At 51.4% G+C, this 18,659-nt stretch overlaps 2 protein-coding genes across 4 annotated transcripts; one reads left to right on the forward strand and one right to left on the reverse strand.

The window, feature by feature from the left end:
• The first annotated feature begins 4,375 nt into the window (after nt 1–4,375).
• Nucleotides 4,376–9,623, forward strand: SPMAP2L (sperm microtubule associated protein 2 like). Its single transcript, XM_063337069.1, has 5 exons — nt 4,376–4,943; nt 5,259–5,379; nt 6,484–6,615; nt 7,132–7,307; nt 7,902–9,623. Exons 1-5 carry the CDS (start codon nt 4,840–4,842, stop codon nt 8,014–8,016), a joined length of 648 nt encoding a protein of 215 aa, XP_063193139.1. The 5' UTR covers nt 4,376–4,839; the 3' UTR covers nt 8,017–9,623.
• A 163-nt stretch (nt 9,624–9,786) lies between these two features.
• Nucleotides 9,787–18,341, reverse strand: HOPX (HOP homeobox). Of its 3 annotated transcripts, none has more exons than XM_063337072.1 (3): nt 13,283–13,515; nt 12,908–13,083; nt 9,787–10,437 (listed from the first exon to the last, which is right to left on the reverse strand). In XM_063337072.1, the coding sequence occupies exons 2-3, from the start codon at nt 13,049–13,051 to the stop codon at nt 10,360–10,362; spliced, it is 222 nt and encodes a 73-aa protein (XP_063193142.1). In that variant the 5' UTR covers nt 13,052–13,083; nt 13,283–13,515; the 3' UTR covers nt 9,787–10,359. The 3 variants fall into 3 exon arrangements, with proteins under 3 accessions (XP_063193142.1, XP_063193141.1, XP_063193140.1); XM_063337071.1 differs by having other exon boundaries at nt 9,789–10,437; nt 13,340–13,513; XM_063337070.1 differs by lacking the exon at nt 13,283–13,515 and adding an exon at nt 17,817–18,341 and having other exon boundaries at nt 9,791–10,437.
• Nucleotides 18,342–18,659: the final 318 nt, after the last annotated feature.

An 18,659-nucleotide genomic window follows, 5' to 3' on the forward strand; every position in this document is an offset into this window, starting at 1 on the left:
ACAGAGGAAATGATGCCTGGTTTTGCCCTTTCCTCTGCTTCTCATGACAAACAGCGTCTGACTGTCCTGCCCCTTCAAAACGGAAGCTGTGACCCTTTGCTTTACATGGAGTTGGTCTCAAAGGCAGTTGATCCCCCTTAAGCAATGAGTCTGTGTGAGCTCAGGCAGGGAAGGGGAGGTGTTTTTGTGTCTGGCTGCAGTCAGGCATCATTTTTCCTGCTGGGAAGCAGGACCAAATGGCAAAGGCTTCCCCCAGGGCTGTCCCCTTGTCAGTGAGTGAGGTGGCTTAACTCCTTCAAGTTGCAGAGCTGCTGCAGATGCATCCTGCGTGGGGATGCCTGTCTGTCCGTAGCTTTTGCCATGGTAAAAGAGTAAAAAGTCATCTTCTTTTGTAATTGGAAAAAAACCAAAACGATTGTCAAGTGAATTGTGAGACCTAATTTGGAATCCTCCCTTGGCTGGGTCATGAAGCAAGCTTTGCACAGCTGTGTCCAAACCAGTGGCGTGGGGCACTAGGGCCACATGCACTTTGCGCTCGTTTTGGCTGTGGCTATGTGGTGGATCCTTGCCAGCAGTGGAGGAAAATTAATGAGCCTGCCTGCAGTGAGAAGGTGCCAACTCTGCGATGTAGCTAGGCTGGAGGAGGGAGACACCTCTGCATGGAAATCCTTCACCCCCTTGCACCTTTGCAGGGAAAAGCCTCTGTGGAGCTGCTTGGGAATGAAAAGCTGAAACTGGTTTTTGGCTCCTGAAGTGATGGCTGCCTTCCTGAGCGTGTCCTGTCTTGAACTGGTGGCAGGGGGCCAAAGTCCTGCAGGCAGTTAGTTCCCTCTGTGGGATCTCAGTGGGAGCCATGTTTGCAGTGTTGTGACCAGCGGTTAGGAGATAAATCAGCAGGCGTCTCGCAGGGAGTATGCGGCGAGGATGCTCTAACAGCAGCCTGCCATTGCAAGGGTGCTGAGCTCTCTGGCAAGCCTTTGCTGGGGCTCGGCGTCTCACTGGAGCTATTGGCCCCGTCAGAGAAACCACTGGTGTGTCCTGCGGGCACAGGCTGTTTTCTGTCAGCAAACATCTCTCTCTGTTGGTGTCCCTGCTCCACTCTAGGGCAATGCTGCCTTATTGCTGGGTGATACTAAGCAGGGAAGCAATGCCCCAGGCTTTCACCTTCTCTGCTTTTTCCATGGTGGGGCACTTCACAGCTGCCTGCATCATGTGGTTGTTCCCTAGCTGGCTGGGGGCAGGCACCTGCAGCCCTAGCGAGTATGTATGTGCTTGGTCTGTGACACCAGGGAGTTCTGCAATGCACTTGTGGCACTGGTGTTGTCTTGTCCTTCTCTTTGTCCCAGGCTCACAAAGCACAAGTGTTTTGCAGCCACTGGGATTTCAGGCCTGGAACACCTGAGCCAGCAGGAGCAGACAACGATGTCTGACCTTCCTGAAAGGTTTTGGTCTGATGAATATTGACTAAAAACATTTTCAGTGCTGCTCCTAGGACACAGACCATATATGTTCTTGTGTCTTTGTAGCATCTAAGACCTCTGTGCTAAACGGACTGAAATAAAATGGTAATTAAAAAAAAATTGTCTTCTCCTGTGCTCCTAAAGCTATGTGGGAACAGTGCTGTCTCCATGGTGCCTTTTAGTAAACCACAAGAGTGTTGACAACAGGTGTTTCTGTTGTCTGGGCTCCTGTAGGCTGGGGTTGCATGGCATGTTATTAGCCAGAAAAGTACCTCCCCCTCTCCCTGCTATGTCCCAAAGGGACCCTGCAGTGAGGGCAGAATTGCAAATTCACGTCTCTGCAATCCAAGAGATAGCACAAAAATGCACGGGCTGGTGAGTTCACCAGATTAAATCAATGGTAAATTACCGGGAGAGAGGAATCCCTTAAATGCAGCCTCACAAGGTATGCCTTGCAAAGGCATGGGGGTTCAAGAGCGTGTTACGGCTTTGCGTACAGCAGTAGCTTCTTTATGCTTTGTTCGTTTAACTGAATGTTTAATAGCACGTTTGTCCTTTCCGCAATTTTGGCAGGATACAAGAACTTGCAGAACCCAAGAAAGCAGCTTGTGCAAATGATCTCAGGTAAGGAGGTGCCCATACAGACCTTGCTTGAGGGCTGGAGACTGATGGGGCCTCAGCAGGTGCAGACCCTTTGCCTTTGTCTTGCTACCACTTTCCTTTCAAGTGCAGAAGTGGTTCCAAAAAATCAGATTGAGATGTTCAGTGTTTGATGGGCTCTCTTCAATTTGCTCTTTCTTGTTTTCAGTCCAAAAACTGGGCTTGAGCCGAGTCTTGCCTTTGCTGCCCCATCTGACCTGCCCCACTGAGATGCTGGAGGGTAGGATGGTGCTGTGGTGCAAGGGGACCGGACCTCGTTGGGGCCACAGGCTGCTGTACCCTGGAGGACACAGTCAAGCTTTAGGAACAGTTGCTGTCTGCATTATGGGGTCAATCTATAGCATGACAAGCCAGGGCAACAGTCTCTTGATAACGCCTCTTCTCCACTGTCTGGATGGGTGTCATTGTGCTTGAAAAAGGCTCCACAAACCTGCTGATCCCTGTCCTGGCTGCTCTGGTACCCTCTTCCACCATGGCCTCTCTCTCAATGGGGGATGAGCAACTCCAAATTTGCCCTGGGCACGGGAGAGTAACCACTAACGTGCTGCAAAACCTCACCCACTTTCCATGGCACACCCTGACCGTAACATTATTATTATTTTTACTGTCATGCCTGTGGTATAGTTAGGTGGTAATGGTGAGGCAAGAAAAATGCAATCATGAAACTCCCCCAGGGGTTTCAGAGATATAATGAAACGACCCTTTCTGCACATCCACTGGGAATTGTAAAACCAGACTCATCACTTGAAGGCTCTTTTCTTTTTGAGTTGCAACAACCACCAAGACAGTGTTAGGAAATTCAGTGCCAGAGAAGTTGAGTGCTCAGGGGATGGTAGTGTCACTTTACAGCTGTGGAGAGCCATAGGGACGGTGTGTGTGTCCCATCCTAGGCAGGGATGGATAGCCCCAGCAAGCACTTGTGCATGTTTCTAAAATTTCACACCCTTGCTGTTCTTGCTAGGCTTGTGTGGGGAAACCAAGAGACGATCTGGACCCTCTCACGCGGTGCTTTGACAGCTCAACCATCCCCAAGAATAGTGGCACTGGCCAAGCCCAAGAAGGATTTTAGCAAGCACCAGTGCAGGTCAGTGGTGTGGTGGCACATCCTGGGAAAGGAGCCAGCTCAGATGGTGCTCTCCAGTCAGGGGGATGTGCTGGCTCCCAGGGGAAGGGGAGATGCCGTCTCCTCTCCTGCCACCACTGCCCCACAGGGAGCTCCATGCCACTGAGACCCACCAAGCTACCAGTGCTTGGAACAGGGGCCATCTGTAAGCAGGGAAGAAAGTGCTATAGTGACCCTGAGTACCTGACTGCCAAAATGAGGAGGACCTGAGGGGTGGTAAGTTCTGGTGCCCTTTTATTTCCTCATACCCGTCTCCTGGCTGTGGGAAGGGTGTCTGCAACACGTGGTGGTTGCTAGTTTGATTAGAGCTCTGGGTTTGGATCAACTGCCGAAGGAGCCAGCCTTGATCTCAGCCTCCAAGGACATGGGAGCATGTTTCTCTGCAGAAACAAACAAAAAAAAAAAACCCAAACCAAAACAACAGCTCTGCTTCAGCCTGGAAGCAGAGACAATCATGTGCATGCATGCATACCTTGATGGAAACATGTATATGTGATACCTGTGTATACAGAGGGACTGTCTGTCTCTAGAGTGTTCCCTGTCTGTATTGGGACCCAGCCAGGCCCCTAGACACAATTAGTGATCCCCTGCATCCTCTTGGAGCCTGGTCTAAATCTTGAAGATAAAGGTTAGGAAGTGCTATGAACAGAGAAACCTTGCAGCATCCTAATGGCTGGAGGAAATCCAGGTCTCTTGCCTTGAGTTAAACCCCCGCTGTCACTGCATGGTGAACAACCAGTCAAAGCGGTCTGTGTTTGTGAATAGGTGTGAAAAATGATGTAGAAAATGTAAACTTCAGTGGGGCAGGGTGATGCTGCATTACTTGAAGCAACTAATCTGTAGCTCTGTTGGAGGGGATTAGGCTCTTTTGGACACAGGGTAGTGGTTGCTAGTCTATAAGAAGTACTAGCAATGAGAATGGAAACTATATTGTACTCCTGGCATTCCTCTACCTGGAGGGATGTCAAGACACGTGTGTCTATAGTTTTCTCTCCTCTGCCACTGTCATCAGTTCAGGGTCTCTCATCCTCCTGAGAGCTTCTGCTTCTGACTAACGGTCTCCGTCTGACAGCCCTTCCTGCCTTCCTGCTCACCTCTTCCCTGGTGATGACAGACATCTGCCAGCAGCTGTGGCTGATGGAAAGCTGGATGAGCATGCACTAGGCAAGCCTGGGGAGATCCCAAGATGAAAGGAGCTGCTAGAGCACGAGCCATTGCAACAAAGAGGTTTCTAAATTGGCAGCTTGCAGAGCTGAACAACAGAGATGCCGGGTTTGTGTTGTAGAGCGGCTTCCCGAAATGTCCCAAGGAAAGGCCTAGTCTTTGAAAGCAATGCACTGAGGGTGCTTAAAAGAAGACTCTTAAATGCAAACAGTGCTAACCTTTAAAGTCAGGAAATCTCAAGTGTAAATGCCCATTTGTTCATGGCTCTTCCATGCGCACTGGCGACAACTTTTGTACATGCAGCAGGCATGGACGTTTAACCAGACTTAGGATACCATCTGCCAGGATCACACTTTCTGTTAGTTGGCTTTTACTAACTCTCTGTGCTGTTCCTCATCATTCCTCTTATTGTACAGCTCTGGATGGGAAACAATGACCTGGGAGCGTCCCCTGCTAGTGGATTTTGGCTTCCCTTCTGATCGGCTGCTGAAGTTGTCTGAACCTAAAAAATGCCAGGCTCCTTACCTGCAGCAAAGGTGAGAAGACAGAAAGTCTGTAGGGTGCTACAGGTAGGCCACTGTGTCTTGTAGCATCAGTGCCGCTTCAAAGTAATAAATATAGGAACAGTGGATGGGTACCACAGAGGGCAAAATGCAGAGCAAGGACTATGCTGGGATTAGACCTCTGGAATCTCTCTCATGAGTTAGGTGGGTTCTACGCTGGAAATGTCCACAAGAAAAAGCTGCCTTCTACTGCAGCAAACATGAGGCTTAAACATCGCAGCTGCAGCTTGGTTTAACCAGTGTGTGGGAATATCTGTGAGTGGCACTGCCATGACCCTCTGCTTCCAGACCTCGCCAGTCCCCTGAGTGGCCCGTGTCACCAGCTGCACTGAGCTATAAGGCCTCCCCGCGGATCCTGGAGCTTGCCCAGCCAAAGGTGCTGCACCCAGAGTTCCTGATGGATAGAGAGGTGAGGAGACGGTTGAGTGAGATTTGGAGGGGACAGCGATGCTGCAAACTGTCCTGAGTTTTTACACCCTGTACCCTGCTGTGGGGTGTGCCCGGTGTGTGCTGTGGAGGCGAGAATCTGTCTGGTTCTGCTGGAGTTTGTGATACTGAGAGAAGGTGCCTTTTTGGAGTGAGATGCTGTCCTTGAAAATCTCCCTGCTGAGAGACAGAAAACAGCCAAGCTGGAGCAGCCTAGAATAGCAGGAGAGACAAGGGAGGAATCTGGGTTGTATCCCCTGATAAAGCAGCCTGGGAACGTGGAGAACCCTGATGGGAATGGCCTGTTTAGCTCCTAGGGAGTACAGTCATGTTTGCAGTTGGGCAGCTGTGCTCCTATCTGTGTATATAGGGGGGATGAGCCTGTGAACACTATATATATTTTAACAGTGTTTTACCAGAAACCTAATTCAGAGATGTATTTCTGAACTTGCTCCTTTTAGGCGAGTCATTGCTTCAGCAGGGGTGAAAGGGCTTGGGGCAATCTCAGATTACACTCATTTCCATGGCAAAGGCTGAATTTTCTGGCTGCAGCCTCTGGGATGGGATATAAGGGAGGCTGTGCTGGAGCAGGCCTTGGCATCAGTAACCCTGTGAAAAATGGGGAAAGAAGTCCCATGCTGGAGAAGTAATCACTTTTGCTGTAGGAATGCAGTTAACTGCACCAGCACTTTTACCCTGAAATCTAAGCGTCTCTCCTTAGCAAGGAATTTATTGGATTCAGCCAGGAAGATGAATAAGAAAAACATATTTCTACTCTGGGAGAAAGTTCTCTGCACTTTTACCTGGCTACACAGGCTCTCATTACAGGCATTGCTCTCCTGGCTATGAGTGGGCGACAAGTAATATTGGTTAAGACGTACAAATCCCAATAGCGCCAGAATTACGTTGTAGTTAGGTGAAAGAAAAATAATGGATGCTGGGAAAGTAAGAACACTCCTTCTTGTAACCATGTCTGTAGAGGAAGTGTGCTGGGTGCTCATTCATTTGGAGAGGGAGTGTGTCCCTGTGGGCTGCTGTGGACGAACTCTGTGTACGCACATCCCTCCTCTATTCTGAACCCATGTAGGTGCCAACACAGGTTACAACTGTTGCAGTCTTGGCCAGAGCATCCTCACGGTTACAGTGTCTTGCAGAGCCCCGGGTCAGGAAGGTGACCTGCTGCTATGAGCATGGCTTTCCTGAATCTGTCATCCGTCCGGTAAGGCAGCACTGCCTGGGACCACGTATGGCAGGGGTGCCGGGCAGAGGGGAGGGCACTGGGTGCCCAGTCACTGGTGGCTCTCTTCATGGCAGCCCTGGATATGCTGCTGTCTGTCAGACTGACATAGCTGCTTCCTGGGATGGAGAGCAGGACTTGTCCTCCATCCAGAGCATGAACTGGCCCCCAGCAGACGTCCCCAGAGAAGGGCAGGCCTGTGCCTAGCAGTTGTGGGGATGGGGAGAGATGGACAAGTGCCTAATTGGGATCTCCAGTGCTGGGGATGAGTTGGACAAAGGCCCATGAGTAAGAAGAGGCTGGAGGGCAGGTTATGGGACTGGTGGAGCAGTGATTTTTCCTTCCTCAGCTTGTCTAGTGCCAGACACAGCTGTGGACAGGATCATGTACCATCTGTGTGTAGTGAGTGACTGTGAATCTGGGTACACTGAGTTGCAGGCTGGTCACCCTTGAATGCCGGGAGCACCTGTAAGGACCTTCCTCCCCATTCTTCTACAGGTTTCCAAGTTTGCTCAGGAGGCAATTGCGAGCCCTCGGACCCTGGAGCTGGCTAGGGCAAAAAGATTGCACCCTGACTATGTGCCCCTGCGGGATGCTGAGTGGCCAGTGACAAAGGCTGCAAAGCACGCAGTGGCCACACCAAGGCTTGTGGAACTGGCCCAGCCTTGCAAAAGGTAGGTGCTTCTTCCCTGCCATGGGTAAATGATCAGCTGTCAGCCCATTTTGTGTGGGCCATGGCACCTTGTTGATCTGGATTTGGCCAGTGTGACTAAGCTGCTGCTCTTCTACTTCCAAGACGCCTGGATTTTGTACGGATGGATGTGCTAATGCTACATGGATTGTGATTTAAAAGGCATTTTTGAGGTGGAAGGAGAATCAAAGAGAAGAAATAGGAACTTTCTAATTCCAGTAGGAATTACTGATTGTAACTCCTTAATTATTAATTACAATTATAAAAAGCACCCAGCTGACCCATGGCACAGTGTAGCACATCCATGTTGCCCAGCATGATGCAGCAGGAAATGGTGGATAGGATGTTTCACAGAGGGTGAGGGAATGCCTGGCTGTAGTGGCTGTGACAGCTTCAGTGAGAGATGGGGCACCCCCTCTCACTAGCGTCCTGGTGACAGCAGCAGAGGCGTGACTGCTTTTGTCCTCCCTTGATGGGGAAGGGCAGGGCTCAAGTGGAGGTGTGTCAGCTGGCAGGCAGCTTTGAGAGCTGGCCCTGCTCCATCCGGAATTGACTGGCTCTGTCCTTGCTCCCCTAGGCCTTCTATGGGCTCAGTTCAATTCAACCCAGACGCTTTCACAGTGAAGGAGGCTGCTAAGAAGGCAACTTGTTCTGCACGGATCCAAGAACTGGCTCGTCCGATTAAGCGCTGAGCTTCCTCAGAAACACAGCCCACTGCTTGTGCCAGCTGCCCCCATTGCCCCTGGAACATCACCCTCTTTGGGCTGTGCTGTGGCTGGAAAACCTGCTTGAACACGGCGCAAAGGCAGCACCTAGCAGGAACACTTTCTTATGAGTAGCCAATTTTACTGGCTCGTCTGGGGAGTTAAATAAAGTGATCATTCCTTAAGAACAAAAGAGTCACCAAGGGAAAAGAGCAGAACTTGACTTACTGTGGGAAGCCACTCTCCCTAGGATGGGTTATGTCTGGAGTTTATTGTTCTTATTTTTTTGCTGTAACAGTTGAGTAATGACACAACAGCTGGGGGAAGCCAGCACAGGAACTGTTCTTTCACATAAAGAAGTGTGGCAAACCAAAACCGACGGCACAGAGTAGGTTGATGCAACACAACTCCTGCCCTTGGGTTTCAAAATTTTTGCTAAAGTTCAGAGATACCTTCTTAGTGATGCTCAAAGTTTTGTGCTTGTGACAGAAATAGAAACACAAAAGGCTGCAAAATTCCAGATCCAGGGATGGATTTGATAAGGTGCAAAGCTTTAGTACAGACCTTGGAAATGCTGGGGTGGCATGTGTGTTGAGTTGGCTTGGATTTGGGGCCTGTTTTCTCAAGGGCCTGGAGAACCCGCAGATAGCGCCTTTTGCTTTACATGCGTCTTTGAAACAAGTTACACAGGTGGGTTAAATCTGTGCGGTTCAGATATTCAGTTGTGTGACCCTGGGCAGAATAATGGAGCTCTGCACTGGGATTTTTGGAGCCTAACTCAAAAAAGCAGAGTTCTCCTCAGTGTAAGGGAGAAGGCACATTGCAAAGATTAAGAACAAAACAGATGTTGGTGTCAGACTCTGCAGAATAAAACTTGAGCTCCAGTCGTATCTGAGGGTGTATCAGTTTGGCAGATGGATTGCAGGGGAACAGCACAGCCTGTGTGGGACATGGCAAAGACTGCTTTTATCTGTTTCCTACGAGTTTGGTGTGCTTTGCACTGGCAACCTAACCACTGGTGATAGGCTGGAGATACTGAGGCAAGAGAGATGCTCCCCAGCAAGGGACAAAAGCCATAGATGAAAGTACCATTAAAAGAGAAGAACAACAAAAAATAAGGATTCTTTCAAGCACGTGGCAGTTTCACTGCCTTTGCATCTTAATCTTCTCTATGTTAAGCTGATTCTCCTTCCAAAGCAATAGAGGCGGGTGACCACAAACCGGAAGAGGATTAATCAGAAGATCGACTAATTGATTCAATAATCCACTAAGCAGAGGATTTTTGAACCGTCTTGAACAAGGTAAGGTCACTGGGTAATGGTGCTGGATATTTTTTAGCCCATGCATTGTCCTGTACCAGGATGGATGAGAGTTTTGGCTTTGTGCGAGAGCCCCAGTGCAGCTGCATCCCTCAAGCTTGAGAATGGCCAGAAGGACACTGAGGTCTGTCCTCCCCCACCCTGGGGGCTGGCACCAGCCTCTGCCACCTCAGGGCTTGGGCTGTTTGTGGAGCTGTGTGGGCTGCCAGGGATGGACCCATGGGTGCCCTAGAAGAGGAGATTGCCCGTGTCTGTGGGCTATCCCTGTGGCAAGAGGAAGAACCCGCGGTGCCCACTGAGGCTGCCCTGAAGATGTGTTGCCTTCTCAGAGGAATCTGCCTCCTGCTACCAGGGCAGGGAGCACAAGCAGGGACATAACACAGCTCCTCTCATGAAGAAACTTCGTTTTTTTATTAATGCATTGGAAGAAAAAAAAAAAAAAAGACCAGTTCTTTCCCTTTGGTGACCTTTAACAGAAACGTGAGAAATGCACGCAAAGGGGGCTTGGCTTGGTCTGATTATGGTGTAGACAGTCGGTTTGCCAATATCCCGAGCTGACTTGGGCTTCTTGAGCTAACCAAGATCTCCTGAACAACACATCTGGTTTTCCAGGTGCCCCCCGCCTCTGGATGATCTGTATATTAAAGCCACCACACATACTTTGCCTCTGGGGATCATAAGGAAAAGAAATCTTTTTTCCCCCATTCTGTATTTGAACGTTTCATGGCAGCTTTTCTGCAAGCCTGGGACAAGCGTGTGAAATTGCCTTGCCCTGTGCAACTGCTGTTAATGGATGGGAATCAACAGGTTATACAGCCATCAGAAGCTGTATGCACATATATATATTTAAAATATGATTTTCCTGGTTATGTACACTTTAAATAAAACATGTTAAATAGCAGGGTATTACTTTGTCTCTCAAAACCTATTGCAACAGAAGAACCCCAAGGAAACCCACTCTGAAGAGCTTCACCACCGTTTACAGCAGGCATGGGGATCGGAGCAGCACCTTCTAGTCCCTGACAGACCCGCTTTCTGAGGGCAGCCCTTCTGACTTCCTCCACTCCGCCAGGCGCTGCTTGAACCATTTCTGGAGAAAAAAAAATAAGAAAAATAAAAGAGAGGTTGAGTGCACTGGGCTGAGCGAACCCTTTGTTAAAGGTGCAGTTATGGCCAGCATGGGGGACCAGGCGAGGGAAGCTCACGGCGCTGCACTGTTCCCAGGCAGTACGGGCAGCAGGACAGCCGCTCCTGACCGAACGGTCTTGTTACCTATGTGTGCACCTCTTAAACTCATTTCTCTTGCTCGCTTCAGACCTTGACAGCATGGGTGAGTCCTCATTTTATTGCTGTGAGTTCTTGCAAACAGAGTAGGAGATTAGCTAAGAAGCTGCTGGATGCTGTCTTTTTAAATGGCTGGAGCAGTGAAAGAATCACTGCAGGTCCAAAAATGAGCGGAACTAAAAGCTGACCTGCTTTGTAAGGCATGAGAGGGACAACACAGTAACTCTCATCAGATATACGGACAAATGGATTTTTAAAAAGCATTAAAAATTATCTTGGTCTTCAAGCAATATGCATGGCTATGTTATTCTGTAGTTAACTTAGCATCCCTAAGCCAACTCCCAGAGCTGCTGATGCCACTTCAACACAGCTGCAATTTAAAATGTCAGATAAAACGCAGCTGGATAAAGCCACACTACCTCCGTAATACGAGAGAGATAACTCATGTGTGCCGGAAGCACAGCACAGCCTTTTGTTTGGGAACGTGCCTGTGATTTGCTTTGTTGCTGCGCATTTTGTTGCTATATTAGTTCATGGCTATTTTTGAAGCTATTGTGGTCTGTAATGATACAACCACAGTGCTCTCTACAAGTGGCTCTCGCACTAGTGCTGCCTTGGACCACATCCAATCAGTTGATTACTTGCCTAGCCTCCTCCCAAAAATTTCACTTCCTACCCTAAACCATCATCTCCTGTTGACTCAGTACCTCTTTGCATCTCATTTTTGCTAAATTTTTTATTAAAATGGTTGCTATATCTAGCCGATAAAGCACTCCAGATGTCAAGAGCGATGATTCTCTGTGTCATATCCAATGCGGGCACTTTGCAGCACACCAACCCAGTCTCAATCTTGTCCTTAACATGACCTTCATCTCCAGATCTCTAGGAGCACCCCATATTTCTGGAAAAAGATGGCTAACAGGGAAGATTTTTAAGACATCTCCAGAGTTGTCCTGGGCGTACATGGGCCGTGTTTACAACTTAACTTTAGGAGAATAACCCATGGAGCAGTGCAATTTCTAAGGAGGAAAAGATATTTTGGGGGTACTGCCTCTTTGCTACCTCAAACAAGCAGTGCAATGTGGTACCCACCTGCCACCAAAGGACAGTGGAGGAGAGGTCTCCTTTTCCACTCCAGCCAAGGACTATCAGTGCAATGGATGTTACACCAGCATCTTTCCCTGGGACAGGCTAAATGTCGGCATTGCCTGCTTTTGATTTTGCCCAGGGAGATCCAGGCTTGGCAGCTCTCTGCAAAATGCTGCTAACTTTTTGGTGGGTTGGATTTCTCTTCTATACCCATCAATGCTGATATGGGCCTAGCAGTTTGTAAAACACCTGCATCAAAACCGGCTACACCGCAGCCTGAAGGAACTGGTAAGGAGCCACTTGCTTCTGAAGCCCCAGGTAGCCTGCAGGCAGACAGATGGAGCACAAGGCTCAGTGGAAGTCCCAGGCAGTGGCATCCTGTCCCTGTGGAGGGACATTTGGAGGCCTCTATGTCTCCTGGAGAGGCTGACAGACTTGCCTGACATCTGGGCTTGGGGATGCTAAAGTAGCTAATTACAGTGAGGGGAAGAGTGCATGGCTTGAGCACGCACCACAGCACATCTGCAGGAGTTGCATCTATCCTGTATCTGTTTTAAAATGACAGTAGTTTCTTCAGACCATAAAGCTGGCAGTGGTTTGGACACCCGAGACTATCAGAAATGGGCTGGAAGGAAAGGACAGCGCACGCGGATTGTATATTCAGGGCTCCACAGCCAGTCTGTGACCCTCGGCGTGTGCCCTTGCTCTGCCTGCGGGAAGCACTAGCCTGGTCTCCAAACCCAGGCTGGGGACGGGGCTCCCAGGCACGGGGGGGTGCAAGGATCCCAGTGGGGCACAGGGCTGCTGTGTGGGACACCACAGCTGTGGGATGAAGGGGCTGTGATTACAGGGGAAGGGGCTTTGGGGGATGCAGGGGAAGGAACACATAGGGTGTAGGGAGGATGTGGGGTACCGGGTGGTGCAACAGAGCTCTGTGGGTACAGTGTGGGGTTGGGACTGCACTGGGGGTTGCAGAGGTGCAGAGGAGACCTGTGGGTGCAGTGTGGGGTGCAGAATGGTGCAGAGAGTGTAAGCAGGGAGTGCAGTAGGAAGCATGTGAGGGGACAGAATAGTGCAGGGAGTATGATAGAGAGCCAAGGATAGGACAGGCAGGAGATGTGGGGAGTGTGTGGGGCACAGGACAAGCAGGGCTGGTGCCAAGGTGGAGGCGAGGGGTACACACTCACCAGAGTCTGCTCCTCGGAGAGCCCGGTCTCGGCCGCGATGAGGCACAGCGTGGTGGGGTCAGGATGCTTGTTCACCTTGCAGAAGTTGTACTCCAGGATCTCTAGCTGCTCCTCGGTGGGAGTCACTGGCTTCTCTGTGGCCATCTTCTCCTGGGGCAGGGTTATGGGGCCAGGCACTGTGGAGAGGGGCTGGTGTCATTGCCCAAGCTGGGACAGGCTAGTGGGGCCACACTTGCTGAGCCCCAGATTTGCCATCCACGTCCCCACCAGCTCCCTCCTCCCCAGTGGCCTCTGGCCGTGGTAGGGCACAACTCCCTTCCCAAAGGCATACTGGGGACCTCCGCCGGGAGCCCCAGCACCCCCAGCAACTCCTGCCTTGGTTTCCCCAGTGTGGCGACCGCACGCCGGCAGCGCCCAGCTGAGCTGTCTCACCATCCTTAGCTGGCAGGAAACTGCAGCCTGTCCTCTGCTCAGCACTCCCCTGTTGCTGTATTTATAGCCAGTGTGACTCCCGTGGGGACAATTCCTGTTTACAACCATATTTAGGCCTGGGCGTCACTTGGGAGTGATGTCACAGCAATGGACATGTTGAGGGGCTTAATTTAAAGACATTAATTAAAAAACATCATTTATCCTTTGGGTGAGGGGACAGTATCTGGCACCCAGCCTAGTGTTTTTTGTTTTGTTTTTTTTTACTTTCTCCCCAGCGACCAGGCAAGTTTGTGCAGGAGAATCACAAACCAGAGGATGCAGCATCTTTTGGGAGCATGGGCTTGGACCCAGTTATCACCCCGTTTTCCCTCCTGATCAGTGTCCTGGTCCTCCTCCTCGCAGCGTGGTCAGACATCACCCAAAACTGGTGATAAGCACGTGAGCTGCTTTGTTTTCACTAATATTTAATGCTATATGCATGGGCATAAACAGTTAGTTGTGTTGTTCCTGAGCATTGCTGAACTGTGTGTTTGTTTGTGTTTTGGTGTATAAGTGAAGGGTCAGTCCTCGGAGGACTGTACCCCGTGCATGTGCATTGCCCAAGCCCTCACTGCCTTTGCCTGTGATCAGTGCTAGGTGCTCCCGGTAATGGCAGAAGCAACGAGCCCACATTCTCCTCCAGTGTAACGTTTGTCCCACTTATGCTTTGCACGAATTTCTGGCAGACTTGGCACAAAAGCACAAGCAAAACAAATAAGTACACCCTGGGTAAGTCCCACAGCTCCCTTCTGCAGGGCTCCAAGTTTGCTCCCGCATAGCAGAGGGTCGAGGCTGCCAATCCGGTCAACTAAAACACGAGGCGTTGCCCCCACAAAGCATGCAGAAGTCCCTTGATGCTGAATCATTTCAGTGTTTCCGAAACCAAGCTGTGGGGTGTTGGCGGGGGAGGAGCTGGATGCAAAAATGTGGCCTTTCTAGATCTGCTTTCCTGCTGTCCGAGTTGCCTGGCCCATCTCTGCCAGGCGGGCCGGTTGGTGTTGCTGGGTCCCCAGTACTGCCAGGAGTCCTTGGCCCGCCTTGGAACTCCCCTGGGCTGTTTGCTGCAGACCTGCCCTGCCTCCACCTTGCAGTCCAGCTTCTCCTTCTCCTTGGCTTTGGGATGTAGCCCAGGCACCTCCATCATGCTGCACCCCTACTGTGTAGCTTTAAACCCAACGGCTTTCCTGGTTGACAGACAACTCGCCTTAACCCACTCGGTACCCTGGGCTCTCACTGCCTGACAGCACTGCTGGGATAGGGCTCAGCTCCAAAACTGCCTTGCAGCTTGCAAAGACCCAGCTCTCCTATTCACAGGGCCTGGAGAGATCCTCTTCTTTGAGCTTTACCTCAAAAAGCAAAGGCTCCACTGAGCCTTGTCTGCAGGAGGTTGCTTTGACTGATAAAAAGATCCTTTGGCATTTGAGTAGGGGCTTATAAATAGACCAGGGCTGGTTGTGAAACAGCCCACTCTTCTTGAGTCACTTGGTAAATAGTGATTGTAACACAGTGGTAGCGTAAGGCTGGAGCACGTCCGAGTTTGATGGAGTGTGCTGGTAGATGGCATCATCCACCATTCTGGATGGACTGGGGAAAGACCATCTTTAACCCCATGTGCTGCAAGCTGAGCTGGCCTTGTCTGCAGAGTGTTGTGGCCACACGTGTGTGGCAGCAGTCGCCCGGGCTTTCCTGGCATCAGCTCAGTTCCAAGGTGTCCATATAGGAAGGGGACAGACAAAGTTCAGTCCCTCATGTGTGTGAGCCAGTGGGGGCCAGGTGAATGCTGCTTACCTACCTTGGGCATTTGGAGACATCTGGAAATGATGCAGGGGGAGAAGGAGATCCCCTGAACTTGAGGTGCTGCTCTTCAGCATAGGGCTGCTGGGCTCTCCATGAGGTCAAAGGGCAGATAAGGCCAGGCTCAGGCCACCAGTCCTTCCTCCCCTCCTTGGTCAGCACCCCACGTCAACTCCAAGCCACCCACCCTTCTCCTAGAAAGCCCAGTCACCACAGGGCTCCTCATCGCCTCTGGATCATGCAAGTAGCCTGGGCCACCAGCAGCAGCAGGTCCGGGCAGTTTATAAATCATCATTTGCAGCCTGCTGCATTAATGTACATTGATGTGTGTGCATTGATTTGCATAGGGAACACGTGCTTCAACTTTCATGTTTCATCTTCACAGCTGTTTCTATTTCTGATAATCTCCAGGTTCCTGAGGCATTTCCCTGTAGGACACGGTATCTTCTACCTGCTGGCAGCTCAGGGTGTCACAGCATGCAGGATGTGATGCCTGATGGTTTTTCTTTGTCTTCCCTCTGCCCTGGAGGTAGAACAGTTCCTACCTCTCAAGGCTGTGAGATGGCTTTCAGGAAAAGGTCAAAACCCTGGGGGTCCTGAAGGGCTCTTCAGGTCTCCCCACATTGCTTCACTGGGTCCCAGAGGTTTCCAGGAGCCATGTGGCCCTGTGCAGTGTGTGGCACCCAGACTTGGCACCTCTTGGGTGCTAAAAACTGGGGGTATACAACAGGATTTGAGGGCACCAGGAGTCCCTAAATGTCCTCATTGGGAGTACCTGGACCACCACTAGCCCACCCACCATTTAAATGGAGCACCATTTAAGCCCAGGCCTAGAACCCAGCCTTCAGGCTGCACAGGACGTCTCCCCCATACAGGAGAGGTGATTTTTTTGCTTACATTTCTTTAAACGTGGCAGAAATATGGAGAATCACAACCGTTTTGCTCAGATGCTGAAAAGCATCACTGCTCATTGCTTTTTTCTGACTAAATTTTTGCAGGCATTGGAAAAAAATGGCGTAGTACAAAGGATGTAAACCATCTATTTGGCCTTCAGAGAGGCTGGGGGGCTGTGGTCATCATACAGCTCTGTGAGCAGCCCCATGCCCACCGCCGTCTCCCCTGGGCAGCACAGAGATGAGAGTTTGGTGGCAGGGGGGGCCTATCCACCCAGCCAGAAATGACAATGCCAGATGCACGGTCACAGTGAAACCACAGCACCGGTGACACCTGCTCTGTCCTACCTGTCACGCTAAAGAGCCCTGGGGAGTTCACACTTGGCTCTGACTAACTGTCTTGGTTTTAGGTGGAGCAATGTGAGAGCAGCCACCAGCTGAAGCTTGCAAGGGGCTCATCGGTTGCCTGCCAGCATTGCTGTGTACATGGAGGCTGCGCAGGCAGCACCTGGTGCTCTTCATGTGGATGATGGGGCATTTAAATGTACCTCCAGGGCCATTTTGGAGTGAGCAGACAAAAGGCAATGGCTGATGGACACAAGCTGCAGCAAGAGAAAGTCTTATTAGATATCAGGAAAAAAAATCTTCATAGTGTGTGTGGGTCCAACACGGGGACAGGGACCAGGCAGATGGGGGCATCTCCATCCTTGGTGATGTCTAAAAATCAGCTGGACATGGTCCTGAGTGACCTGACCTAGATGTGAGGTAGGAGCAGTGGGGTGGAGAGAGACCTCCCTCCGCAATTACACTGCCTGGGCCCCGTGGTTGCATCCAGCTCCCCAGAGACACCCTGGGGTTACTAGCAGAGCTCCCAGCTCTGGCCTGAGCTGGGAGAGGACATCTCTCTGTGTCCCAGCACTGCTAACACAGTCAGCATTTACTATCCTGGCAGAAAGCAGCCACTTTTCCAGAAAATACATGATCTCTGTTTGCTCAGCTTTGCTTTTTTGAACGGCAGACACAATATTTGGCTGGCTGTGCACCTTTCCAACGATTTACTGTACCCCTGGAAGCCCCTGGAAAACTCTCTGAGCAGTAGCTCCTGCCCAGCTGATGGGGTCCCATAGCCTCTGCTGGACTTCTTGACCTCTTCCCCAGTGCTGTCCCCACTGTCACGGCTGGGGTGCGACTAGAGGCATCTGCATCTGGTTTTAGCTTGCAGCTATTTCCTGCCACTGCAGAGATCAAAATAGCAGTTCTCAATGCAAACGAGCCCTCCTGCCCTCCCTTGCTCTGCTGCAGGGCCACGTCCTGTCCCCAGCTTTGCTCGGCCTCCTGCTGTGGGGTGGCTGCGGATAACATCAGCCGGCATGAGGACAGGATAAGGTGGGACGGAGGCTTTAAAAATAAACCAGACCCTGCCATAAATAAGGAAAAACCACCTGTCATGCATCCTGTAAACTACCCGTTCAGTCTTTTAGAAGATAATATCGGATGGGAACAAAGCAAACAAGAGCACAGCAGCTGCTGAAGCAGAGGCAAGCCCCCCGTGGTACCCCCAGCGTGGGGTCTCTGCCTGCCTCTGTGCCCCTCTCCCTGCCCCAGGCATGAAGCGTTCCCACCACAGCCCTGCTGGGTGCTGCTCCAACCTCCCGAGCATCGGCAGGCGCAGGTCATCTCCTCCCTCCATCCCCCCCCCATCCCCAACTGCAAATCCACCCCAGCACCCCCAGCTCAAAGCTTGCGCTTACCTGGAGCTGGCGGGGACCAGAAGCGTGTAAAACAAGAACCCCGCAGGTCCTTGGGTGACTGCTTAAGTATCTGCGTGTGTGTGTGACAGGCGGGGACCTGAAAAACCTGCCGCAAATCACAGGAGCTCCCGGGATCCACAGCCACTCTCTGGGCTGGTAATTCAGGTTTGGCATCCACTCTCCTTGGCAGGGCTCAACGCATGGTTGTACGGGCTGCGGGGCTCTCCGGACGGGTGGCACGGGGAGCCGTCGGGGCTCGTCCCACTGCGCTTTCGCTCTGAGCTGGTGGATGCCGTCCTGCGGGCCCCGGGCGAGGGCTGCTGGGGCTGTTTCCTGCAGGGGGACAGGAAGGGTGAAGGCAGGGTGCGGTGGAAACCGCGCTCAGCCATTCATCTGCGCTCCATCCCAGCCTGCCTGCCCCTCTGGGGACCCCGGGGCACCCCACACTGTCCCCTCAGCCGGGCTGCGACTGTCTCCCCTGCTGTGGGCAGCCCCACTCCTGGCTTTGCTGATGGAGCACGGCGGCAGTTGCTGCTGCACAGGGCTGGCTTCTCGTCTCACTTTAGTCCCCTGGAAAGGATTTGTCCAGGTTTAAGGTTCCTGACTCCGCTGTTGTTTTAGTCGTCCCTGTGACCCCGCCAGGCTGGGTATGGGGGCAGGACTGGGGTCCTGGATTTGACCTGCTGCTGCAGCCCAAGTGCCCTCAGAAGCGCAGGGCAGGAACCTGGCTAGGGATAGGGAGGAGAGCAGGGCATCCTCTTCTGCCAAAGACCTACACTCTCCTCGACTGAAGTGCCGGGGAGCCTGCGGTTCACAGTGGGGTGGGCTGGAAGCACTAGGCAG

Source organism: Chroicocephalus ridibundus, chromosome 5 (assembly GCF_963924245.1).
Source record: "Chroicocephalus ridibundus chromosome 5, bChrRid1.1, whole genome shotgun sequence".
NCBI classification, from domain to species: Eukaryota; Metazoa; Chordata; class Aves; order Charadriiformes; family Laridae; genus Chroicocephalus; species Chroicocephalus ridibundus.